The sequence below is a fragment of the Staurois parvus genome, unplaced genomic scaffold, assembly GCF_062004578.1.
Source record: "Staurois parvus isolate SC_StPar_1 unplaced genomic scaffold, SC_StPar_1.0 ptg001578l, whole genome shotgun sequence".
Classification (NCBI taxonomy): domain Eukaryota; kingdom Metazoa; phylum Chordata; class Amphibia; order Anura; family Ranidae; genus Staurois; species Staurois parvus.
The window spans coordinates 106,397-133,769 of NW_028319374.1; the positions used below are offsets into that span (position 1 = coordinate 106,397).

Genomic DNA, 27,373 nt, shown 5'->3' on the forward strand with positions numbered 1-27,373 from the left:
AGTCCACCAGGTTTTGGCGAGGTGGACCAGGAGTACCTCAAACCCCGTCAGGAGTCTTGCCTTCTGGAGATCAGAGTCAGGAACTTTATCTCCTAATGTCTCTGTATTCCTTCTCACCCACTTTGGGTGTAGGACTGTTTCCACCCACCTTGGAATGTTCCCACCTGTTGCTTGCTCTAGTGTCATATAAAGTTCCATCATGTGGAGTTAGACCCTTCTTGGTCACTCCCGTTTAGTAGGGTGTAGGTCCTTGGACTTGCCCTGAAAGTCTTGGAGGGGGGATCTTATGATCAGATTCTCCGCCTTCCATGGGGTCTCCCTAGTTCTTTAGTGGACTTTGCTCTGGCAGGTCCCTTGAAGAATAAGGTCTACCTGAGGCTTAGTTCAATGCGTTTCGTCTTTTGCTTCTTGGGGAACTCAGAGGTGTTTGGGGAACAGTCCTACCATGCGTACAACATGGGCTGCACCCCAAGGGAAAAAGGATAGGACAAGGGCCACCTATGTATGTGATTACCAATCCACCATCAACAGAAAGGGAACAGGTACTGACCGAACTGATGTCATGCAGCGTGATCGACTTCTTCTTGTCCACCACTTGGCCCAGATGTCCGAATGTCAGCTGAGGGGAATAAAAACATTTTTAGATTCCTTCCCGCAAAATATAATTATTTCACGTCTTGGCTGTGTTCACAAATGTCCGACACAGATCAGCCCCTGACTGCATCCAGAACCCAACCGTGCCATTCATCCCTTCCGCCAACACCCTGCAAGGAAGCGCCGGTGACCCTGAGCCGAGATTAAATCCACTCACCGGGAAGCTGATTTCTTCCTCAAGTACTTTCTCTCCGACTACCTGCAACAAATTAAAGGGACAGCGCCATTAACCGCCATCATTTGGCAGCAACAAATAAATTAGATAAAGCGATCGATACATCGTAAACATTTTTTCCACATATTTATAGTGACGGATATTTATTCCCGTTTATAGATTTAGGCTGCGACCGAGCGCGACCAACGCATCGCGTCTAGATTTACCCATTCATTTTAATGGGGTTTTCTGTTCTATTCTATTTTGTTTTATTCTATACTATTCCTTTCAAGAATCAGAAGACAGCTATTTTCTATTTTATTCAAAATTTGAATTTCAAAATTCAAATTTCGGAAGATGGCTATATTCTATATTATTTTAGTCTATTCCTTTCTATTCTATTCTTTTATTTTCCATTCTTTTATTTTCTATTTTATTCCTTTATTTTCTATTCCATTCTTTTAATTTCTATTCTATTCCATTCCTTTATTTTCTATTCTATTCCTTTATTTTCTATTCTTTTATTTTCTGTTCTATTCTTTTATTTTCTATTCTATTCCTTTATTTTTTATTCTTTTCTTTCATTTTCTATTTTATTCTTTTAATTTATATTCTATTCCTATATTTTCTATTCCATTCTTTTATTTTCTATTTTATTCCTTTATTTTCTATTCCATTCTTTCATTTTCTATTCTATTCTTTTAATTTCTATTCTATTCCATTCCTTTATTTTCTATTCTATTCTTTTATTTTCTATTCCATTCTTTTATTTTCTATTCTATTCCTTTATTTTCTATTCTTTTATTTTCTGTTCTATTCTTTTATTTTCTATTCTATTCCTTTATTTTTTATTCTTTTCTTTCATTTTCTATTTTATTCTTTTAATTTATATTCTATTCCTATATTTTCTATTCCATTCCTTTATTTTCTATTTTATTCCTTTATTTTCTATTCTATTCTTTTATCTTCTATTCCATTCTTTTATTTTCTATTCTATTCCTTTATTTTCTATTCCATTCTTTTATTTTCTATTTTATTAGATCCTACACTTCTCTGTGCATCCACGTGGAGGCCATGGAGCACCTGAATCACATGATTTGGAGGGCGGGGCCAATACTTTGGGCAATACGGTAGAACTCATCTTCCAATTTAAAAATCGTGCGATTTGTGTGCAATTTCAGCGCCATTTCAGGCGCGATCTCTGAAGACTTTATTGCGACTTGTGAAGATTTTGAACGACTTCTTGCGATTCGCGGTGCGATCTCCATTCTATTCTACGCCAGTGAAATCGCAACAAAGCATCAGAAAAAGTCTCGCCAGGACGGCTTTAGAAATGGCGCTGTGGCAAATTGCCGGCATTCATTAGATGCCATTTCAATTTGCAAATCGGACCAGTGCGATCGACCACTAAACCTGAGTGCCAACCCCCCCCCAGCAAGAACGGCGGTGGCAGAGAAAGGGTTAAATCTGCGGTTTGTGGGGGCGGGGATGCTCCTAAACAGGCGTATCCTGGGATCCTGCAAAGCGCGGCGAGGGGGAAGGGGCAGATTATGGATCCAGCGTTTCCGAGATGATCGCAGCCAATTAACCTTCTCCGTGATTCATACCAAGATGAAGACGACGCCGCGCTCCTCCGACGATCATTATTTGCGCTGATCCATGGCGTGTAAACAGCCAGCTGTGCGAATGGCGGGGGGGGGCACATTCTACTGACTCGCTCATCAAAGATCTGAGGCTTCAAAGGACGCGCTGGGGCTGGCGGAGCGCGCCGTTTACACGCCGGCCATCTTTTTATGACTTCCTTCTTTTTTTCCCCCAAACTTTTGGTCTTTTTTTGTTTATATAATAAAAAATGTAAAAAAACCCCGGCGGTGATCAAACACCACCAAGAGCGACCCCCCCCCACAGACCCCAAACCATTCCAGGCCACATGCCCTCAACATGGGGGGGGTGCTTTGGAGATGTTGCATGTTGATGGGGAAAAGGGTCTCTTCCCCACAACCCTGGGTGGTGGTTGTGGGGGTCTGCGGGCGGGGGTCTTATCGGAATTGGCATGGGGTCCCCCTAGAACCCATACTGGACCTTTATCTGAGCATGCAGGTAAGGAAAGAAGGGGGGGTGAGTGAGTGCCCCCCCTCCACCCCCAAACCATACCAGACCACATGCCCTCAACATGTGGGGGGGGGGGGTCATGTTGATGGGGACAAGGGTCTCTTCCCCACAACCCTGGGTGGTGGTTGTGGGGGTCTATGGGCGGGGGTTTTATCAGAATCGGTATGTATGAGGGTCCTACCAAACTCCATACTGGACCCTTATCTGAGCCCAACAGGTTAGCAAAGAAGTGCGGGGGGAGTGAGTGCCCCCCCCCCCGAACCATGCCAGACCACATGCCCTCAACATGTGGGGGGGGGGGGGTCATGTTGATGGGGACAAGGGTCTCTTCCCCACAACCCTGGGTGGTGGTTGTGGGGGTCTGCGGGTGGGGGTCTTATCAGAATCAGCAAGGGGGTCTCCCCAAAATCCATACCGGGCCTTTATCTGAGCATGTAGCACAGCAGGTCAGTAAAGAAGGGGGGGGGGGGGTGAGCAAGTGCCCCTTCCCCCCAAACAATACCAGGCCACATGCCCTCAACATGGGGGGGTGCTTTGGGGACATGTTGCATGTTGATGGGGACAAGGGTCTCTTCCCCACAACCCTGGGTGGTGGTTGTGGGGGTCTATGGGCGGGGGTTTTATCAGAATCGGTATGTATGAGGGTCCTACCAAACTCCATACTGGACCCTTATCTGAGCCCAACAGGTTAGCAAAGAAGTGCGGGGGGAGTGAGTGCCCCCCCCCCCCGAACCATGCCAGGCCACATGCCCTCAACATGGGGGGGTGCTTTGGGGACATGTTGCATGTTGATGGGGACAAGGGTCTCTTCCCCACAACCCTGGGTGGTGGTTGTGGGGGTCTATGGGCGGGGGTTTTATCAGAATCGGTATGTATGAGGGTCCTACCAAACTCCATACTGGACCCTTATCTGAGCCCAACAGGTTAGCAAAGAAGTGCGGGGGGAGTGAGTGCCCCCCCCCCCCCGAACCATACCAGGCCACATGCCCTCAACATGGGGAGGCGCTTTGGGGACATGTTGTATGTTGATGGGGACAAGGGTCTGTTCTCCACAAAATCCATGCAGGACCCTTATCTGAGTATGCAACAGCTCCTCCTCCTCCTGCCAGCTCCTCCTCCTTCTCCGGCTGCGTCACAGCCACCGTTTGAGCAGGAGACTCTCTTCACCCAGGATAATTTACCTGGTGGCGCAACTGCTTCGCCACACTTAGAGGGGATGCCTCCTCCTCCTTCTCCTCCTCCTCCTTCTCCTCCTCCTCCTCCTCCTTCTCCTCCCCAGGCCAAGCGGCACAGCCACCGTTTGAGCAGGAGACTCTCTTCACCCAGGATAATTTACCTGGTGGCGCAACTGCTTCGCCACACTTAGAAGGGATGCCTCCTCCTCCTTCTCCTCCTCCTCCTTCTCCTCCTCCTCCCAGCTCCTCCTCCTCTTCCCAGCTCCTCATCCTCTTCCTCCTCCTCCCCAGGCCAAGTGGCACAGCCACCGTTTGAGCAGGCGCCTCTCCTCACCCAGGGTAATTTACCTGGTGGCGCAACTGCTTCGCCACACTTGGAGGGGATGCCTCCTCCTCCTCCTGCCAGCTCCTCCCATTCAGGCCAAGCTGGCCGACGACCCTTAAGCTTGAGGCGACTTGCTCCCTGCCGCCCGCCATCATGAGAAGCTAGACATAACGCTTATCAACTCTTGTCCATTGACAAGCCATAAAATATCAAGGGGGCCCCCCAATGTCGGACCAAAAACATTTTTATGTCACTTTAATTCTTCTAAATGGCATGAAGACACAGAGAGAGGCCCCGAGGACATGGATCTGGCTGCGCACTTACCTGGCAGAACAGTTGGTGACTCTCTTCGGACACAAGGAGGAGGCAGCAGCACGGGGACTGGGTCTGCTGTTCCAGCTGTAAGAGAAGAAGACCTGGGTCAGACATGACCACACACAGCAGAGAGATAGACACATGACACCCCGGACACCCAGGATGCCCCGGACACCCCGGACACTCAGGACACCCCAGACACCCCAACACTCAACTTCTCTTCTTTGTTCAATATCTCATTGTTTTATACCTGTGGATCCCGCCAGAAATCCAGAGCTGTCCTGTGCTCTTGGGGCTACAATACATTTCAGTACAGAAGGGATAAGAGGGCCCGGTTCGTGGAGCTTACAATCTAAAGGAAGGCGGGAGGTGATACAAAAGGTGATAGCTGGGGGGGATGATCTGGTGGAGGCGGCTCAAGTACAGTTCTTAGGTGGAGGTGGAGGTGGGGTCGGCTTCCCTGAATAAGTGAGTTTTCAAAGATCGCCTAAAGGCAGACAGGGTGGGGCTGACCCGGACATACTGGGGTAGAGAGTTCCAGAGAATGGAAGAGACTCCGGAGAAGTCCTGAAGGGGAGCGTGGGAGGAGGTGACGAGGGAGCTAGAGAGGAAGATATCTTGGGAGGAGCGGAGCGGGCAATTTGGACGATATCTGCGGATGAGGTTGGTGATGTATCTAGGGCAGTGTTGTGGATGGCTTTGTATGCTGTGGTTAGTATTTTGAGTTTTATACATTGGGTTAGTGGAAACCAGTGAAGGGACTGGCAGAGAGGGGTGGAGGAAACTGAGCGGGGGCCAGTGGAGGGATTGGCAGAGAGGGTGGAGGAAACTGAGCGGGGGCCAGTGGAGGGATTGGCAGAGAGGGTGGAGGAAACTGAGCGGAGGTCAGTGGAGGGATTGGCAGAGAGGGGTGGAGGACACTGAATGGAGGCCAGTGGTGGGATTGACAGAGAGGGGCGGAGGACACTGAGTGGAGATCAGTGGAGGGATTGGCAGAGAGGGGTGGAGGACACTGAGCGGAGGTCAGTGAAGGGATTGGCAGAGAGGGGCGGAGGACACTAAGCGGAGGTCAGTGAAGGGATTGGCAGAGAGGCGTGGAGGACACTGAATGGAGGCCAGCTGAAGGAATGGCAGAGAGAAGTGGAGGACACTGAGCGGAGGTCAGTGGAGGGACAAGAAGAGAGGGGTGGAGGACACTGAGCGGAGGTCAGTGGAGGGATTGGCAGAGAGGGGTGGAGGACACTGAGCGGAGGTCAGTGGAGGGATTGGCAGAGAGGGGTGGAGGACACTGAATGGAGGTCAGTGGAGGGATTGGCAGAGAGGGGTGGAGGACACTGAGCAGAGGTCAGTGAAGGGATTGGCAGAGAGAGGTGGAGGACACTGAGTGGAGGGATTGGCAGAGAGGGGTGTAGGACACTGAGTGGAGGCCAGTGGAGGGATTGGCAGAGAGGGGTGGAGGACACTAAGCGGAGGCCAGTGGAGGGATTGGCAGAGAGGGGTGGAGGACACTGAGCGGAGGCCAGTGGAGGGATTGGCAGAGAGGGGTGGAGGACACTGAGTGGAGGTCAGTGAAGGGATTGGCAGAGAGGGGTGGAGGACACTGAGTGGAGGTCAGTGAAGGGATTGGCAGAGAGGGGTGGAGGACACTGAGTGGAGGGATTGGCAGAGAGGGGTGGAGGACACTGAGTGGGGACCAGTGGAGGGATTGGCAGAGAGGGGTGGAGGTCATTTAGCGGAGGTCAGTGGAGGGATTGGCAGAGATGATGGGGCCCTGGCCTATGTATAACATGCAAATGATGGGACCTGTGCTATGTGCAGCATACAAAGGATGGGGCCCCAGGCTGTGTTCATTAAATAAATAATAGAGCCCCAGGCCGTATTCATCATACAAATGGGGGGGGACCAGGCCTTGCTCATCATACAAATCATCATACAAATGAATGGAGCCCGGGCTGTGTTCATCATGAATGTGTTGGAGGGACGGCAGTAAAAGGAGCAGTGAATGTGGTGGCTGGAGGTCTCCATATCAATGGAACTGTACTTTACAAAGTCTCAAAATGAGGACATTAGAAAAATAATCTATAGTTCCAGCACTACAGAGAACAATCCACCCAGCTACTCTTCTGACATGTTTCACCCCCCTAATTGTGTTCTATGTTGAAGCCCCAGTAGAGGGTGAAACACATCAGAAGAGGAGCTGGGTGGAGTGTTCTCTGTAGTGGTGGAACAATAAAGTTGTTCCTATACCGCCCTCATTTTGAATCCCAAAGGAAGCGAGTACTCATGGCAGTGATACGACCTCAGAGGTCCTGAAGCTTCAAAATAAGTTCAAAATCAGAAGAATTAATTTTTTTACCTAACCTTTTTAAATTAAATTTTATTTTAAAAGCTCCTCCCCCTACTTGATACCAGAACACCAGGGATGCAGGTTGGCATCCATACTACAAGGGGGCAGGATAATATCGGCATGCACCTCAGCGTATGGAGAGGTGAGGACAAGGAGGTTTCCCTCGAAAATTGGGTACTGCTCCCAAAGCACTAATTCTAATCATGACCCCTAGCTCCATACAACCTCCCCCACCAAACCCAAGGAACTGATACATACTGGTAAGGAAGGAAATTAAAATAAAAACCAGAATCACACCCAAATTAGGAAGACCAAGCAACCTATCAGCAAACGGATTGCCCAACATAGGAGGTCAGGGCTCCGCAGTCCTCCTACACCTTAAGAGAAAGGGACGTTGTTTGAAGGACACCGAGGTGCACATTTTGGACAGAGAGGACAACAAGAGGCATTTACATCAGACTGGAACCACCATCCCTGAACAGGGGTGGGGCCTTCAACACCATCAGTGTTCCACATATAATGCCTGCCCTAGTGGATCTGAGAAATGCGTACCGTACTTCAGTTCCTTCACAGTGTGACTTGGGGGATTAACACCCCTGCAGACTTCTCAGCACCAAGGATACCATAATGTACCTAAAACAGTTGGTTCCACAACCTTCACACCTCCCATCCTGTTCTTGGACAGTCAACATTTACTGAAATATTGTCTCTTAAAGTGTGGATATAAATGCTAGAAGAAGAAGAAGAAAGAAGTAAGGAAAGGAAGAAGAAAGGGGAACCATGGAAGGAAAGAAGAAGAGAAAAAAGAGGGAAGAGAGAAGAAAGAAGGAAGGAAAGGAAGAAAGAAAAAGAAGACAGATGGAAGGTAAGGAAGAAGAAATAAGGGAAAGGGAAGCAGAGAAAAAAGAAGGAAGAAAGAATGAAGGAAAGGAAGAAGAAAGAAGAAAGGTAAGGAAGAAGCAGAAGAAAGAAGGGAAAGAGGAAGAAATAAGGAAGAAATAACAAGAAAGAAGGAAAGGAAGACAGAGAAAAAAAAGAAGGAAGTAAAGGAGGAATAAGAATAAGAATGAAGGAGAAGGAGAAGGAGAAGAAGATGAAATAAGGAAGAAGGAGAAAGAAGGAATGAGAGGAAGTAGAAGAAGCAGCAGAAGAAAAAGAAAGAAGGAAGGAAGGAAAGGAAGAAGAAGAAAGAAAGAACATAAAGGAGAAGAAGAAAGAAGCAGGAGAAGAAAGAGAAGAAATGGAAAGAGAAAGAAAGAAAGAAAGAGAGAAAGAAAGAAAGAGAAAGAAAAGGGAAGGAAGAGGGAGAAGAAAGAGAAGAAAGGAAAGGAAGGAAAGAAAGAAAGATGGAAGTAGGAGAAGAAAGGGAAGGAAGGAAGGAAAGAAAGAAAGATGGAAAGGAAGAAGGAGAAATAAAAAAGAAAGAAGGAGAAAAAAGAACAAGAAGAAAAAAAAGGAAGGAAATAAGAAGAAAGAAGGAACATAAAGGAGAAGAAGAAAGAGGAAGAAGGAAGAAAGAAAAAAGAAGAAAGAAGAACAAAAAGGAAGGAACTAAAGAAGAAAGAAGGGAGGAAGAAGAAAAAGAAATAAGGAAGAAGGAGGAGAAGAAAGAGAAGAAAGGAAAGAAAAGAAGGAAGGGAAGGAAGGAGGGAAGGAAGGAAGGAGAGAAAAAGAAAGAAAGAAAGAAAGAGAGAAAGAAATAAAAGAAAGAAGGAAAGTACAAAGGAGAAAGAAAGAAGAAAAGGAAGAAGGAGAAATGAAGAAAAAAGAAGAAAGAAAAGAATAAGAAAAGGAAGGAAATGAAGAATAGGAAGAAAGAAGAAGAAAGGAGAAAGAAGGAAGAAGAAGAAGGAAGAGGAAGAAAAAAAGGAAGAAACTAAAGAAGAAGAAAGAAGGGAGGAAGAAGAAGAAGAAATAAGGAAGAAGGAATGAAGGAAAGGTAGAAGGAAGAAGAAGAAGGAAGAAACTAAAGAAGAAGAAAGAAGGGAGGAAGAAGAAGAAATAAGGAAGAAGGAAGGTAGGAAAGGAAGAAGAAGAGGAAAGAAGGAACATAAAGAAGAAGAAAGAAGGAAAGGAAAAAGAAGAGGAAAGAAGGAAGGAAATGAAGAACGAAGGTAGAGGCAGAGTTTCTGTACCAACAAATGAAATCTGAATGACCTATGTAAGTTAATATATACAGGTTATGCCCCTTTTTGCATGACTTCCTGGTATTTTCCAGCTACCAATCAGGACGTGAGTTGGGGTGATGTATGCAGAGCGAAGTACAGGCGCAGTGTTACTGTCCAGGATCTAATATGGAGGACAATAAGTATAATTCATTGAACTGACTCCAGAGTCCTCCACCAAAAAATCTTCATAACATTATTCCAACAATCCATTATTCAGCTTTTCCCTCTGTGATGATCCCCTGCCTGGCTCCGTGTTACAGATAATATCGCTGAGCGGCAGAAATGAATGTTCATTATGCAATAGATCAGCCAACGGGAAATAAAAATGTCTTTTCTGGATGATTCATCCACTTGCCACCCGTCCAGCCAAGACAGTAAAATCTGTTTGATGACATCTGCAGGGCCACCAGAGAACTGGTAGACCAGGACAGAGGCAATGCTTGTGCTAGGACCGCTTACATTTTTCCTTTCTTCTACTATCCTTGCCCTCCTCCTATCCCTCGAAACTCAACAAAGAAGCCCCAGTAGGGGGCAAAGTGCGTCAAGGGGGACAGATGGGTGGAGAGACTCTACCACCAATTCTCTATGCCAAAAAAGTTCTCCCATGTTTGGTGCCAAGCGGAGGTGATGACTTGGATCGTAGGACTGACTTGTATTTTAGATATTTATTAGGCCATTAGGGTGCCTTTAAAACTGGGTAATAATAACAAAGCTGCAGATGCCCCCCCCCCCCCCACCTCAAGCTGTCCATTGTCCGGCTTTGTAAAAGTTGACTTTATGGAGGGAGGGATGACGAGGGAGTGGGAATACGGGAGAGCACTAACCAGAATAATAGCTTCTGTCCCCATAGAGCTGGAAGAAGAAGAGGAGGCGGCGGTAGCCACCTGTGGCGGACACTAGCATTGTTAGCGGCCTTGCTGCAGGATGCTCCACCGCTGGGACAGAGGCTTTGTCTTCTATTGTATGAGATTCTCCGAAGGACAGAGCCAAGCCTCTGATGTGCAATTTCTCTCCCGTAGGAGCTGGAATTGTCCACACATCCCCATCCCAACCGGTTCAGACAACAAAGGGACATACAGCACTGGGTTTCTAGGTTCTCAGCATTAACTTTCGTTTTATCAGTCAATATATCAAGCTTTTGTTGATTGTGTTTTGGAATTGTAGCATTCTCCGAGAGGAGTGTAAGCTATTAGGAACATTTATTTAGCTCCTCCATAATCAGTGGAGCGGGGGTTGGTTGTTTAAGCCTGCTCAGCGTTTCACAGGCTGCTGCTCTGATTACTTCCCCTGGCATTATAGAGGGTTCTAGGATTACAGTGGCAGCAAGAACAGGGTAAACAGCCTGCAGCTACAGTCAATCCCTGGGGAGGTGTGCCCAGAAGGTGGTGGAGGAGCTCATAAATAGTGTGTGGCCCAAGGCAGAGGAGAGATTTCCTGGATCTAGTTCTTGGAGGAGACTCCTGTGCTGGGGTTCCTCCTCTGGGACAGGGTTCCTCAAGGTGCCACCTAGAAGAAATTAGAAGACATTGAGGCCCCAGCTTGGGGGAGGGGGGGCAATTTGTGAAAGCTAATGCCAGGAGTTTTCATTTGAGTCTGGAGACTCTATGGTTGAACTGGATGGACTTTTGTCTTTTTTCAGCCAGACTAACTATGCAACTGGAGAGTACCAAGAGGAGGTTGAGGGGAAAGTGTTCAGCTGTCCTATGGTGGTATGAGTTTGAGTCTCTCACACATGAAGGTGCCGGGTGGATATTGGAAGGGGGCAACCCAGGCACATATTTACCACAAGGCAAACAAGGCACTTGCCTAGGGTGGCATTTTTCAAGGGGGCAGCACATCCCCCCAGAAGAAGGGATGAAAGAAGGGAAATGCGCACCATGGGATCCGAGAGAGGCTGCTTGATGGTGTATGTAGAGCCTGACTGCGAAGAAGAGTGCCTCTCTATCGCTGAAGGAAAGGGGGGGTTAGTGGAAGGCTCTCCCGGGTGGGGGCAGGGGTGTTTTTGGTCAATATCAGGCTCTCTCCATGGGAGGGGGAAGGGGGGGGGGTTTGTGTTGGTCAGTGTCCGTGGGAGCAGATGATTTTTGTGTTGCCTAGGGCTGCACAAAACCTAAAGACACCACTGGGGCAACCGATGATCCTGTGACCGTGTGAGTAACTGACTCTGGTGCTGGAAATTAGGTATTGTATGCCGCCTTATCCTGGTCCATTCGGAAATGTCCTAGTGTGCAGCTCAGCAAAAAAGCCCTCAAAGTGTTCAGTTCTTCAATCCTGGGGTAACTCTATGCTCCCTTCCCCATCCAAATTCTAGGTTCCAATGAAACCCCCCCAAAAAGACACCGCTAGACTGTTTCTTTGAGCCAGTGAAAGAGTGGAGAAAATGCTATCTGCTTGGCTGGGCGTGTCCTAACTGGGGCCAAGTTCACCAGTGGCTCTTTCAGGGTGTTCTACATAATTGTAACTATATTTGTACATGGGGCCTCCATATTTACTTATTACATACTTTTCGCTTTGCAGCACTCCACAATGGTTGTGCTTTACCGCTCAAGTCTATGAGTCAGCCATAAAACTGGAGGTTCCAGTGTTTCTCCACTCCAGTCATGACATTAACCCATAAAACTGGAGGTTCCAGTGTTTCTCTACTTCAGTCATGATGGTAACCCATAAAACTGGAGGTTCCAGTGTTTCTCTACTTCAGTCATGATGGTAACCCATAAAACTGGAGGTTCCAGTGTTTCTCCACTCCAGTCATGACATTAACCCATAAAACTGGAGGTTCCAGTGTTTCTCTACTTCAGTCATGACGGTAACCCATAAAACTGGAGGTTCCAGTGTTTCTCCACTCGTCATGACATTAACCCATAAAACTGGAGGTTCCAGTGTTTCTGTACTGCAGTCATGCCGGTAACCCATAAAACTGGAGGTTCCATTGTTTCTCTACTTCAGTCATGACGGTAACCCATAAAACTGGAGGTTCTAGTGTTTCTCCACTCCAGTCATGACATTAACCCATAAAACTGGAGGTTCCAGTGTTTCTTCACTCCAGTCATGACATTAACCCATAAAACTGGAGGTTCCAGTGTTTCTCTACTTCAGTCATGACAGTAACCCATAAAACTGGAGGTTTAAGTGTTTCTATGCTCCACTGATGACATTGCCCATAAAACTGGAGGTTCTAGTGTTTCTCCACTCCAGTCATGACATTAACCCATAAAACTGGAGGTTCCAGTGTTTCTATGCTCCACTGATGACATTGCCCATAAAACTGGAGGCTCTAGTGTTTCTCCGCTCCAGTGATGACATTTCCCAATAAAATTGGAGGTTCTAGTGTATCTCCACTCCAATGATGACTCTAGTATAAAGCTAGGGCATGGCCTGCATACAGAAGGACTACACGCTCTAGGCCCAGTGCCTAAAACCAGGCACACAGACTTCACACAGGGGAAGCACCCTTAAGAGGAGGGCTACAAAATAGCTCCCTCTTCGAGGAAGGTGGGCTGCAAAAAGAACCCTTCCAGAAGAGGGCTCAGCTGTTTTTTTCAAGCCTGGTCCAACCAATCGGTGATAAGATTTCCTGACACAAGACTTCCTGACACAAGACTCTGGAGCCTCTCTCATGGAGCAACTGGCAGGTAAACCCAAATATGAGGAAACCCAGAACACCAGGAACCTTGGTTAGGTTTGGAAACATACATCCCTACCTACAGAAGAGCCATCATGTGACATGCCAAGCTATGGCTCATTCATTTGTGTGTCTAAATATCCGCATTAGCTATTGAGCTTCATGCATGGTGGGCTTGATGAGGTAAGGAGAGCCCTCAACACTCCTGAAAAGCAACCCTTTCCTCCGGGAGCAAATCCTTTTCTTCTACTAGATGTCCTCTCTTATGGAAGAACCTGCACCTTCCCTTGAAGAAATTCAGAGTCACGTTTTTTTTTTTTTTAGAATTTTTCACCCCGAGCCACTAAAAAAACCGATTAGAGCGCAAGGTGGATTGTATTGCCAGAACAATAGAGGAACATTTGAAGGCTTGAAAGAAGTGGTGGGGCTTGAAATCGTCTGCGTGTAAGCGGGGCCAGCTATCAGCCGAGCTTCCGTCAGCCGTTTCGCGGGAAGGAAGAAAAGGTTAGCAGGCAAACAATAAGCAATTTCAGGTGAATGGCTGCAAATCACGCTAATGGATGCCATCCTGCCTCGGCGGGAGACAAGAGCTTTTTAATCCCCCGTTATTATTTCTGCATTATGTAAGGAAGAATACAAAGAACGGAGGTTTGGTGAACGCCGCGGCAGAAAGGAACTTAACCCTCCCCCCCCCCCCATCTGTTTGATTGAAGGGCTCAGAGCTCAGGGTTCTGCGTTCCCTATGTGCTCTCAGACGCTGTTCTGCGCACAGGACACCCTCAGATCTTCACTTGCTGCTAACAATAGGAACGTGCCGTATGAAGATATTATGAATTATTATTATAATATTAATTTTTTTTTTTTTTTTTATAAAATTATATTATTAGGATTATTATTATTATTGTTAGTATTATTATTATTATTATTATTATTAATAATAATAATATTTATTAATTATATATTATATTATAATGTATCTTTGGTATACATTTTCTTCTTTTTTTTTTTTTTAAATGAAGGTGCTCTAATATCGCAGAATGCAAAAAAGAGCGAAAGTACAAATATTGATCGTGAAGATATTATGAATTATTATTATAATATTAATTTTATTATTAATTTTTATAAAATTATATTATTAGGATTATTATTATTATTGGTAGTATTATTATTAATAATAATAATAATAATATATATATATTAATTGTATATTATAATGTACCTTTGGTATACATTTTCTTCTTTTTTTTTTTAAATGAACGTGCTCTAATATCGCAGAACGCAAAAAAGAACGAAAGTACAAATATTGATCGTCAATCACTTTAATATAAGATCAACTGGCATATATATGGGCTTAAAAACATGCCTACGGGGCAATTTTTAAAATGTTTCACTCACCTGTTAAAATCTGTTTGTTTTTTTTTGCTAGATATGTAAATTATATTATTATGATTATTATTGTTATTATTATTATTATTATTAAAAATATATACATTATTATATTTTATATTATATATTATATTACAATGTACCTTTAGTATACATTTTCTTCTTTTTTTTTTAATGAAGGTGCTCTAATATCGCAGAACGCAAAAAAAGAGCGAGCGTACAAATATTGATCGCCAATCACTTTGATGATTTTTAAGAGCAACTGGCATATCTATGGGCTTAAAAACATGCTTTTGGGGCAATTTTTAAAATGTTTCACTCACCTGTTAAAATCTGAATTTTTTTGCTAGATATGTAAATTATATTATTATTGTTATTATTATTATTGTTATTATTATTATTATTCTTAATAATAATAATATATTCATTATTATATTATATATTATATTACAATGTACCTTTGATATACATTTTCTTCTTTTCTTTTTTTCTTTTTTTTTAATGAAGGTGCTCTAATATCGCAGAACGCAAAAAAAGAGCGAGCGTACAAATATTAGTCGCCAATCACTTTGATGATTTTTAAGAGCAACTGGCATATCTATGGGCTTAAAAACATGCTTTTGGGGCAATTTTTAAAATGTTTCACTCACCTGTTAAAATCTGAATTTTTTTGCTAGATATGTAAATTATATTATTATGATTATTATTGTTATTATTATTATTATTATTATTATTATTATTATTCTTAATAATAATAATATATTCATTATTATATTATATATTATATTACAATGTACCTTTGATATACATTTTCTTCTTTTCTTTTTCTTTTTTTTTAATGAAGGTGCTCTAATATCGCAGAACGCAAAAAAAGAGCGAGCGTACAAATATTGATCGCCAATCACTTTGATGATTTTTAAGAGCAACTGGCATATCTATGGGCTTAAAAACATGCTTTTGGGGCAATTTTTAAAATGTTTCACTCACCTGTTAAAATCTGAATTTTTTTGCTAGATATGTAAATTATATTATTATGGTTATTATTGTTATTATTATTATTATTATTATTATTAAAAATATATACATTATTATATTTTATATTATATATTATATTACAATGTACCTTTAGTATACATTTTCTTCTTTTTTTTTTAATGAAGGTGCTCTAATATCGCAGAACGCAAAAAAAGAGCGAAAGTACAAATATTGATCGTCAATCACTTTGATGATTTTTAAGAGCAACTGGCATATATATGGGCTTAAAAACATGCTTTTGGGGCAATTTTTAAAATGTTTCACTCACCTTTTAAAATCTGAATTTTTTTTGCTAGATATGTAAATTATATTATTATTGTTATTATTATTATTGTTATTATTATTATTATTCTTAATAATAATAATATATTCATTATTATATTATATATTATATTACAATGTACCTTTGATATACATTTTCTTCTTTTCTTTTTCTTTTTTTTTAATGAAGGTGCTCTAATATCGCAGAACGCAAAAAAAGAGCGAGCGTACAAATATTAGTCGCCAATCACTTTGATGATTTTTAAGAGCAACTGGCATATCTATGGGCTTAAAAACATGCTTTTGGGGCAATTTTTAAAATGTTTCACTCACCTGTTAAAATCTGAATTTTTTTGCTAGATATGTAAATTATATTATTATGATTATTATTGTTATTATTATTATTATTATTATTCTTAATAATAATAATATATTCATTATTATATTATATATTATATTACAATGTACCTTTGATATACATTTTCTTCTTTTCTTTTTCTTTTTTTTTAATGAAGGTGCTCTAATATTGCAGAACGCAAAAAAAGAGCGAACATACAAATATTGATCGTCAATCACTTTAATGATTTATAAGATCAACTGGCATATATATGGGCTTAAAAACATGCCTACGGGACAATTTTTAAAATGTTTCACTCACCTGTTAAAATCTGAATTTTTTTGCTAGATATGTAAATTAGATTATTATGATTATTATTGTTATTATTATTATTACTATTAAAAATAATAATAATATAGAATTTGTTTTTCTAGATATGTAAATTATATTATTATGATTATTATTATTGTTTTTATTAGTATTATTCTTAATAATAATAATCTATTCATTATTATATTATATATTATATTATAATGTACCTTTGATATACATTTTCTTCTTTTCTTTTTCTTTTTTTTAATGAAGGTGCTCTAATATCGCAGAACACAAAAAAAGAGCGAACGTACAAATATTGATGGTCAATCACTTTGATGATTTTTAAGAGCAACTGGCATATATATGGGCTTAAAAACATGCCTACGGGGCAATTTTTTAAATATTTCACTCACCTGTTAAAATCTGAATTTTTTTGCTAGATATGTAAATTATATTATTATGATTATTATTGTTATTATTATTATTATTATTATTAAAAATATATACATTATTATATTATATATTATATTACAATGTACCTTTAGTATACATTTTCTTCTTTTTTTTTTTAATGAAGGTGCTCTAATATCGCAGAACGCAAAAAAAGAGCGAAAGTACAAATATTGATCGTCAATCACTTTGATGATTTTTAAGAGCAACTGGCATATATATGGGCTTAAAAACATGCTTTTGGGGCAATTTTTAAAATGTTTCACTCACCTTTTAAAATCTGAATTTTTTTGCTAGATATGTAAATTATATTATTATTGTTATTATTATTATTGTTTTTATTAGTATTATTCTTAATAATAATAATATATTCATTATTATATTATATATTATATTACAATGTACATTTGATATACATTTTCTTCTTTTCTTTTTCTTTTTTTTAATGAAGGTGCTCTAATATTGCAAAACGCAAAAAAAAAGAGCGAACGTACAAATATTGATCGTCAATCACTTTGATGATTTTTAAGAGCAACTGGCATATATATGGGCTTAAAAACATGCCTATGGGGCAATATTTTTAAATGTTTTACACACCTGTTAAAATCTGAATTTTTTTGCTAGATATGTAAATTATATTATTATTATTATTATTAATAATAATAATAATAATATATTAATTATTATATTATATATTATATTATAATGTACCTTTGGTATACATTTATTTTTTTTAATTTTTTTATGAAGTTGCTCTAATATCACAGAACGCAAAAAAAGAGCGAACGTACAAATATTGATCGTCAATCACTTTGATGATTTTTAAGAGCAACTGGCATATATATGGGCTTAAAAACATGCCTATGGGGCAATTTTTTAAATGTTTTACACACCTGTTAAAATCTGAATTTTTTTGCTAGATATGTAAATTATATTATTATTATTATTATTATTATTATTAATAATAATAATAATAATAATATATTAATTATTATATTATATATTATATTATAATGTACCTTTGGTATACATTTCTTTTTTTTAATTTTTTTATGAAGTTGCTCTAATATCACAGAACGCAAAAAAAGAGCGAACGTACAAATATTGATCGCCCATCAGTTTGATGATTTTTTTAAGAGCAACTGGCATATATATGGGCTTAACCACATGCCTATGGGGCAATTTTTAAAATGTTTCACACACGTGAATTTTTTTGCTAGATATGTAAACCCTCCAAAAAATGTACATTTTCTGAAAGCAGGGGAAATAAAATGGTGGTATTTTTTTTTTTTTATGTCGCATGATAATCGCACGGTAATTTATCAAACGCATGTTTTCAGGAAAAATGACATTAAAATGAACTTTTGGTGCAAGAAAACACAATATAATACCCAAGATTTCTTAAATATAAAAATTATTATTATTATTATTATTATTATACAGGATTTATATGGCACCAACAGTTTGCTCAGCGCTTTACAATATAATGGGAGACAATACAGCAACAATACAGTTCAATACAAAAATATGGGGTTGTGTCGAGCCCAGGGGCGGACTGACAACTCATGGGGCCCCCGGGCAATAGGGGATCATGGGGCCCCTGTGTCATTGCCCAAACTCAAAAAAGCCTATAAAAAAGTACCAGGGGCATCTCATGGGGCCCCCTACTGACCCTGGGCCCTCGGGCAGTGTCCGAGTTTCCAAATGGTCAGTCCGACCCTGGTCGAGCCTAAAAAGTCTAAAAATTGTGCACGCACGGGGAATCGCAAAAAAAAAAAAAGAAAATAAATTGGCACCCACAATTCTCCATTTACTGTAAAACTTCTAAAAAGTATAAAAGTTTCTAAAAGCAGAGGCCCTGGAGAATAAAATGGTGGTAGTTGAAATTTTATTACGTCGCATGATATTTACGCAGCCATTTATAAAACGTATATTTTCCCCCCCAAAAAACACTAAAAAATAAAAATTGATGGCACCCAAAATTATCCATTTACCGTAAAACCTGTAAAAAGAATATATATTTCCAACAGCAGAGGCCCTGGAGAATAATATGGTGGTAGTTGAAATTTTATTATGTCGCATGATATTTGCTCAGTAATTTATAAAACGTATATTTTCCCCCCAAAAAAACACTAAAAATTAAAAATCGATGGCACCCAAAATTATCCATTTACCGTAAAACCTGTAAAAAGAAGATATATTTCCAACAGCAGAGGCCCTGGAGAATAATATGGTGGTAGTTGAAATTTTATTATGTCGCATGATATTTGCTCAGTAATTTATAAAACGTATATTTTCTCAAAAAAAAAAAACACACTACAATTAAATTTAGTGCAAACAAACACAATATTATACCCAATTTTTTTATGAAATATAAAATATGAGGTTGCGTTGCGTAAATACATAGAAAACATATCAAGCCTAAAAATTGTGCACGCTTGGGGAAACGCTAAAAATCGATGGCACCCAAAATTATCTAATTACCGTAAAACCTCTAAAAAGAATATATATTTCCAACAGCAGAGGCCCTGGAGAATACAATGGTGGTAGTTGATTTTACTTTACGTTGCATGATATTTGTGCAGTAATTTATCAAATGTATATTTTCCCCCCCAAAAAAACACTAAAAAATAAAAATCGATGGCACCCAAAATTATCCATTTACTGTAAAACCTCTAAAAAGAATATATATTTCAACAGCAGAGGCCCTGGAGAATAATATGGTGGTAGTTGATTTTACTTTATGTTGCATGATATTTGCGCAGTACTTTATCAAACGTACATTTTCTCGAAAAAAAACACTAAAATGTATTTTAGTGCAAACAAAATGCATTATTTTTCACGAACCCCCCCCCCCCCCCCCCCCCACTCAAACGAATTATAATACAAACAAACAATATTATACCCATTTTTTTTAAATATAAAAAATTGGGTTGTGATGAGCAATTAGATGCCAAACAAGTCAAGTTAAAAATTTACCTTAAAAAGTTAAAATTGTGAAATCACAAACGACTTTGGTGCCCAAAATTCTGCATAGGTGGCACTTTAAAAGCCTTTACAGGTTATCAGTTTAGAATTGACCGTGGACGGTGACCCTGGAATTATTGCTCTCACCCCGACGTTTGCGACGATCATGTGTGTGGGGCAATTGAGGTTTACATACATGTGCTCGAGCTAGGCTATGCCACATGGGGTGTGCACAGGGTGCTTTTAATTTTTTTTTATTATTAATATGATTTATTGTAATAAATTATTTTTTTTTACACTTTATAAAATATTTTTTTCAGCTGTGAAGCGAAGTGACACTTGCTTGCTCTTGGCTCTGCTATTTATACTGGTAAGGGGGAGACAGGGGTGCTTACAATTATTTTTTGTTAATTATTTTTATTTATTTTATAAATAAATAAATATCATAATAAATTATAAAGTTAAAAAAAAATCTTTTTTTTTTTCTTTTTTAAACTTTATTGCTATCACAAGCCGCCTGCAGGGGCACGTGACAGGTACTCCTTTGTTACAGTTAAGCTCCTAATGCCTCCCCTGCCCTCCCCTGAGATATTATATGTCGATTTTTTTGGTCATTAGTCACAGGAGAGATCGGGGAATGGACATTGGTTCTGCGCTCACTGGGCAAGAAGGTGGCCTGGTCTGATGAATCACATTTTCCTGGGGAGGAGATGGCACCCCATGCAGTACAGGACGAAGGCATGTTTTGGGCAATGTTCTGCTGGGGAACCTTTGCTCCTGCCATTCAGGTACCACCTACCTAAACATTGTTGATGACCAAGTCCACCCCTTCATGGAAACAGTATTTTTTGATGTCAGTGCCCACTTTTACCAGGATAATGCACCCTGCCACATTGCAAAGATGGTTCAAGAATAGTTTGAGGAACACTACCATGAGTTTGAGATGTTGACTTGACCTCCAAATTCTCCAGATGCCAATCCAATCCAGCACCTGTGGGATTTGCTGGAAAAACAAGTCTGACCCATGGAGGCCCCACCACGCCACTCAACTTTAAAGATGTGCTACTAACGACCACTGATGGAAGAAGGTGGCCTGGACTGATGAATTTAAAAATGGTTTGAGGAACACAACAATGAGTTGGAGATGTTGACATGGCCTAAAATTCTCCAGATCTAGATCCAATCCAGCATTTGTGGGATTTGCTGGTGAAAAAACAAGTCTGATCCATGGAGGCCACATCTGACAACTAAGGATCTGCTACTGACAGCCACTGATGGAAGAAGATGGCCTGGATTGATGAATTCAAGAATGGTTTGAGGAACACAACAATGAGTTCAAAGTGTTGACTTGACTTTCTTGGCATCTGTGGGATGTGCTGGTGAAAAAACATGTCTGATCCATGGAGGCCCCATCTGGCAACCAAGGATCTGCTACTGACAGCCACTGATGGAAGAAGGTGGCCTGGACTGATGAATTTAAGAATGGTTTGAGGAACACAACAATGAGTTTGAGATGTTGACTTGGCCTCCAAATTCTCCAGACCTAGATCCAATCCGGCATTTGTGGGATTTGCTGGTGGAAAAACAAGTCTGATCCATGGAGGCCACATATGGCAACTAAGGATCTGCAACTGACAGCCACTGATGGAAGAAGGTGGCCTAGTCTGATGAATTCAAGAATGGTTTGAGGAACACAACAATGAGTTGGAGAAATTGACTTGGCCTCCAAATTCTTCAGATCTGAATCCAATCCAGCATTTGTGGGATGTGCCGGTGGAAAAACACATATGATCTATGGAGGCCCCATCTGACAACTAAGGATCTGCCAATAACAGCCACTGATGGAAGAAGGTGGCCTAGTCTGATGAATTCAAGAATGATTTGAGGAACACAACAATGAGTTCACAGTGTTGACTTGGCCTCCAAATTTTTCAGATCGGAATCCAATCCAGCATTTGTGGGTTGTGCTGGTGGAAAAACTGCTAATCCATGGAGAACCCATCTGGCAACCAAGGCTCTGCTACTGACAGCCACTGATAGAGGAAGGTGGCCTGGACTGATGAATTCAAGAATGGTTTGAGGAACACAACAATGAGTTCAACGTGTTGACTTGGCCTCCAAATTCTTCAGATCTGAATCCAATCCAGCATTTGTGGGTTGTGCTGGTGGAGAAACTGCTGATCCATGGAGACCCCATCTGGCAACCAAGGATCTGCTACTGACAGCCACCGATAGAGGAAGGTGGCCTGGACTGATGAATTCAAGGATGGTTTGAGGAACACAACAATGAGTTGGAGATGTTGACTTGGCCTCCAAATCCTCCAGATCTCAATTTAACTGAGCATCTGTGGGATGTGCTGGAAAAACAGCTTCGATCCATTGAGGCCCCACCTCGTAACTTACAGGACTGAAGGGATCTGCTGCTGATGACCACCAGTGGAAGAAGGTGGCCTGGACTGATGAATTCAAGAATGGTTTGAGGAACACAACAACTGGTTCAAGGTGTTGACTTGGCACCTACATTCTCCAGATCTCAATCCAATCCATCATTTGTTGGAAGTCCAATCCATGGGGGCCCCACCTTGCAACACACCGGACTTAAAGGATCTGCTACTGACGGCTTGATGCCACCACAACACACCTTCGGAGGTCTAGTGGAGTCCATACCTTGATGTTAGGGCTGTTTTGGTGGCAAAAAAGGGGGACCTACTCCATATTAGGTGGGTGGTCATACAGTTATGGCTGATCGTTGAATCTTTGGTAATGTCAAAGTTATCGTCGAATTAACGGGCCTACAGAAGAGATACAAAAACAGCCCTGGCCCATAGATGGCCTACAAGGCTGAACTGGTTAAAAATGTGGCGCCAAAAAAATTTCGTATCACCCCGAGGGCGAATTAAAAATCCCCCGACATCAGAAAAAAAGCCGAATTAAAAGTGGCATTGTTCCCTCTGTAAGCGGCGCACAAAGGCGGGTTCACAATAGCGGCGCCGCACGCTCGCCTATTTTTAGCCGACGTGAAACTGATTTTCAATTTCGTTTTGGAGGAGGACGCTAAAAAAAAAAATCCCCTGTAATTGTTCCATCCCCGACATTGGTATGAGGAAGATATTTTTGTCCCATAGTGCGAAGCGCGTTCGTCTTTTGTCCCTTTCTATAGAACGATAAAAATAATCCCATTTCCCGATGCTTTGTACTCCCGGAGCCGCGTCTGATGCACAGCGTACGGATTTATCTGTACTTCAGATACATGGAATCATTTAAGCCGGAAAAAGGCGGCTTAGGATACCGCGGACGGAGACTGCAGCATAAATCTTCATAATTTATAATAAAACGAACGACGGGTGAAGATTAGTCTTCCCTACAGTAGAGGATATATATATACACACACACACTACATTGCCAAAAGTATTGGCCCCGCCCTCCCAATCATGTGATTCAGGTGCTCCAATCCCCTCCATGGACACAGGTGTATACAATCAAGCCCCTAGGCATGCAGACTGCTTCTACAAACATTGGTGAAAGAATGGGTCGCTCTCAGGAGCTCAGTGACTCCAAGCGTGGTCCCGTGATAGGTGGCCACCTGGGCAATAAGTCCATCCGTGACATTTCCTGGCTACTAAATATTCCACGCTCAACTGTTAGTGGGATTAAGCAACTGGGAACAACAGCCACTCAGCCACCAAGTGGTAGGCCACGTCACATGACAGGGCGGGGTCAGCGCATGCTGAAGCGCACAGTGCGCAGAAGTCACCAACTGTCTGCAGAGTCAATGGCTAAAGACCTCCAAACTTGGTGTGGCCTTCAGATGAGCCCAACAACAGTGCGTAGAGAGCTTCATGGAATGGGTTTCCATGGCCGAGCAGCTGCATCCAAGCCTTCCGTCACCAAGTGCAATGCAAAGCGGCGGATGCCGTGGTGTAAAGCACGCCGCCACTGGACTCTAGAGCAGTGGAGACGGGTTCTCTGGAGTGACCAATCATACTTCTCTGTCTGGCAATCCGATGGACGTGTCTGGGTTTGGCGGTTGCCAGCAGAATGGTACTTGCCTGACTGCATTGTGCCAAGTGTAAAGTGTGGTGGAGGGGGAATTATGGTGTGGGGTTGTTTTTCAGGGGTTGGGTTTGGCCCCCTAGTTCCAGTGAAGGGAACTCTTAAGGCGACATTTTGGACAATTTCATGCTCCCAACTTTGTGGGAAGAGTTTGGGGATGGCCCCTTCCTGTTCCAACATGACTGCCCACCAGTGCACAAAGCAAGGTCCATAAAGACATGGAGAAGCCAGTTTGGGGTGGAGGAACTTGACTGTCCTGCACAGAGTCCTGACCTCAACCCCATAGAACACCTTTGGGATGAATTAGAGCGGAGACTGTGAGCCAGGCCTCCTCCCCCAACATCAGTGCCTGACCTGACAAATGTGCTTCTGGAAGAATGGTCCAACCTTCCCATAGACACCCTCCTAAACCTTGTGGACGGCCTTCCCAGAAGAGTTGAAGCTGTTATAGCTGCAAAGGGGCGGGGCCAACTCATTATTGAACCCTATGGACTAAGACTGGGAGGCCATTAAAGGTCCCGTGTGTGGGAAGGGCGTGGCCAACTCAATATTGAACCCTACTGACTAAGACTGGGAGGCCATTAAAGGTCCCGTGTGTGGGAAGGGCATGGCCAACTCAATATTGAACCCTACTGACTAAAACTGGGAGGCCAATAAAGTTCATGTGCGTATAAAGGCAGGTGTCCCAATACTTCTAGTTCTTACTTGGCCTGTTAGGTAAATTTAGTGTTTGGCTTCACTGTAGTTAGTGGGACGCTTGTTGGTCGATTGGGTCTTATCAGGATTCTTGAGATGAGAGTTTGATTGCTGTCCTCTGCCTCCGGAAGCAGCTCCCCAAGCATAGGGAGGGAAAATCAAATGATTATTTGAATATTTATCATGCCTTGGCCAGTGCCTGGAAGGGGGCATCCAAAAGGTGGCTTGGGTGGTGGTAAATAGACAAGAAGCCTAAGCATATGGTTCTTTCCTTGTTAGGGGGGGTTCCAGTCTCCTGGGAGGGTTGTTGCCCCAGGGAGATAGCCAGAGCCTTGGCCCTCAGTGGTTGTTGGGCTGAGGCCTAAAAATAATTGTCAAAGAAATACCCTTGCTGAAGGGCACTGTTTCTGAGTCCTGTACTGAAAGAGGGATCCTTATTTCCTTCACAGAGGATTTGCCTGAGGACACTGGGTGGGGGACAGTTCCTGGGACACTGTTCATAAATACTTCACTAGGACTGATAGCTGGGCAAGTGCTAGAGGGGATCCAGTGGCCAGAGGTTGCTTTATGGAGTGTTGTTGCAGGGCAGTCGACATCTAAGCCATAGCATGCTACCCCCCAGAAAAGCTGGTCTTGGAAAGATTAGAAGGAAGTTCGCCCTTCCTACTGATTGTTATGGAGTATCTGGTGACCCTAAACCCTTCTCCTGTTAAAGTTCTTCAGCAAGAAACCCTAAGAAGACAACCCCTACACCAGGGGTCTGCAACCTTTAAGACATAAAGAGCCACTTGGACCCGTTTCCGAGAGGGAAAAAAAGACTGGGAGCCGCAAAACCATTGCAACATTTAAAACAAATCCGACACTGCATATATTGCAAAAAGCGCTCTGGTCATGAAGGGGGTTTAAGGGCCCAGTAAGCAAAAGGTTAATCAGGGCCACAGTGTATCGTCATAATCACAATCATAGCCTTAGGTCAGTGGTGGGCAACCTTTTTTTTCAACTGAGCCAAATCTCGCCAAAACCACGATTGAAATTTATTTTGAGAGCCACATTTTTAAAACTGAAAATACATCCCCCATATAGTAATTCATCCCCCATAGTAATTCATCCCCCATATAGTAATTCATCCCCCACATAGTAATTCATCCCCCCTATAGTAATTCATCCCCCCTATAGTAATTCATTCCCCATATTGTGTCAATTCACTTACCTTTGCTCCGCGCGTTCCTCTTGCCGTGTTCCCGCGCCGTTCCGGTCTTCAGGGCGGACTGTGAGAGGAGAGGAGTTCGTCACGCTGCCCCGCCTACATCCTGACAGCCAATGTTTGCCACGCTCCGCGGGCCGGATTAAAAGGTCCACCGGGCCGTAGTTTGCCCATTGCTGGGCTAGCTGCAGAGTCCTGACTTTTGGGGAGGCCGCCCGAGAGGAGGGAGGGGAGCGGGCGCCCGGCACACAGAAGACCCTATTGCCTGTCACCTGGTGGGCAGTGTGCTCCGGAGCCGCAGCCAAGGTGAAAAAGAGCCGCATGCGGCTCTGGAGCCGCGGGTTGCCGACACCCGCCCTAGACCATGGCTTCTCAACCAGGATTCCATAGAACCCCAAGGTTTTTCCAGAAGTTGCTAGGGGTTCCTTGACCAATGAGCAATTTCTGCCTCTCAGATAAGTTCCCGTTGACACCACTGATCTTTTTAGCTATCTGTATGGGGGTAATTCCTCCTAATGACCACAAGTGTGAGGAGCATTCTTCCCACTGACCATCACACCAGTGTGTCACGAGTTGTAGTTATAGTAATTTTTAGCAGGGGTTCCCTAAGATCAGAACGTTATTTCAAGGGTTCTTCTGTGTCGCAAACATTGAGAAAGGCTGCCCTAGACTGAACCTTAATTGTCGGCGTGCGTGGGATTGTGCTTGGGTGACCAGCAGCCTTTATACTATTTGGGAGAACCTGTCTGTATTCGGTGACCCCTTCAGGGGGTGAGCAGTACACAAACACAATGAGGAAATTATATCTTGGCTTCCTCTTACAGCGCTGATGCTCGGGCCTCGAGCCTAGGCCCTTGGTCTGATTCCTCAGACCAGGTCTAAGCACTCTGTAGCTTGCAAGCAACCCTGCACCTCTCTCTTGCAGCTCCTTGCTGCTCTGACCCATGTCCTGGCCTCTGGGCAGGGGACCTCCTGTCTCTTGGAACTACTGATTAAGGGTGTGCACAACTGCTGGTCTCCCGTAAAACCCGGAAACAGGGTTAGAGGCTACGTTCCTTCAAAGTCTCTTTGAAGCCTCTGGATTCCAGAAGCCAATCCAGGAGTTATCCAGGAGAAAACTGGAAAATCATCATAGCCATTCTGGAGCCTCTCAGTCTGCCTCCTTGTCCTTGAGGACCTTGTATTCCATTAACCTTTCATCTCTCTTCATAATGGTGCAGCCAATAAGAGAATTATGGCACTTGTCCGATTTCCCCGATTGGCTGAACCAAGATTACAATGAACAGTTGGATTGGAGACCTCCACATATCGCTGAGGGTTTTGTTCCTGACAGGTGAGGCTGAGTTCACACAGGACCGGGCTGAAGGGTAGGCAGAAAACGGGGTGGACAGGACCAGCCAACTATGCTGCTGAGGGGGTAGTGATAGGTGAGGAGTCATTGCACACAGAGAGTAGGAGGAAAAAAATGTCCTGGGTCTCCACGGACTGGACACCATGAGCAATTGCCAAGTTTGCCCCGCATTGCCGACCCTCGTTAAAACGGTCACACATTCATATATATTTGAAAGAGACAATATCCCACTAATTCTGGCCTGTATCTGGGTTTTGGGGTGTACAAGGGCAGCGGCGGAGGAAGGATGTCCAGAGCAGACGAGGACTCTTTGCAGCTGCATAATAGACCTCCATGTATGTTCCTGATGTGTCGCGCTGTACTTCCCACAAAACATGCAATGTCAGGATAATGACTTCCGATTCCTGAAGCACGCCTAATGAGAATCACCTCTTATCTGACCTTCT

At 42.7% G+C, this 27,373-nt stretch overlaps 1 protein-coding gene across 3 annotated transcripts in view; it reads right to left on the bottom strand.

Annotated features, from left to right (window-relative positions):
- Positions 1–27,373, bottom strand: part of PDE2A (phosphodiesterase 2A) — a 684,164-nt gene that overhangs the window by 73,460 nt on the left and 583,331 nt on the right. For all 3 annotated transcript variants that reach the window (XM_089662877.1, XM_089662878.1, XM_089662879.1), the window contains 3 exons: positions 4,745–4,819; positions 812–853; positions 551–619 (listed from right to left, as the gene is read on the bottom strand). In XM_089662877.1, coding sequence (XP_089519003.1) covers positions 551–619; positions 812–853; positions 4,745–4,819 — 186 coding nt within the window. The remainder of the gene's footprint in view (positions 1–550; positions 620–811; positions 854–4,744; positions 4,820–27,373) is intronic.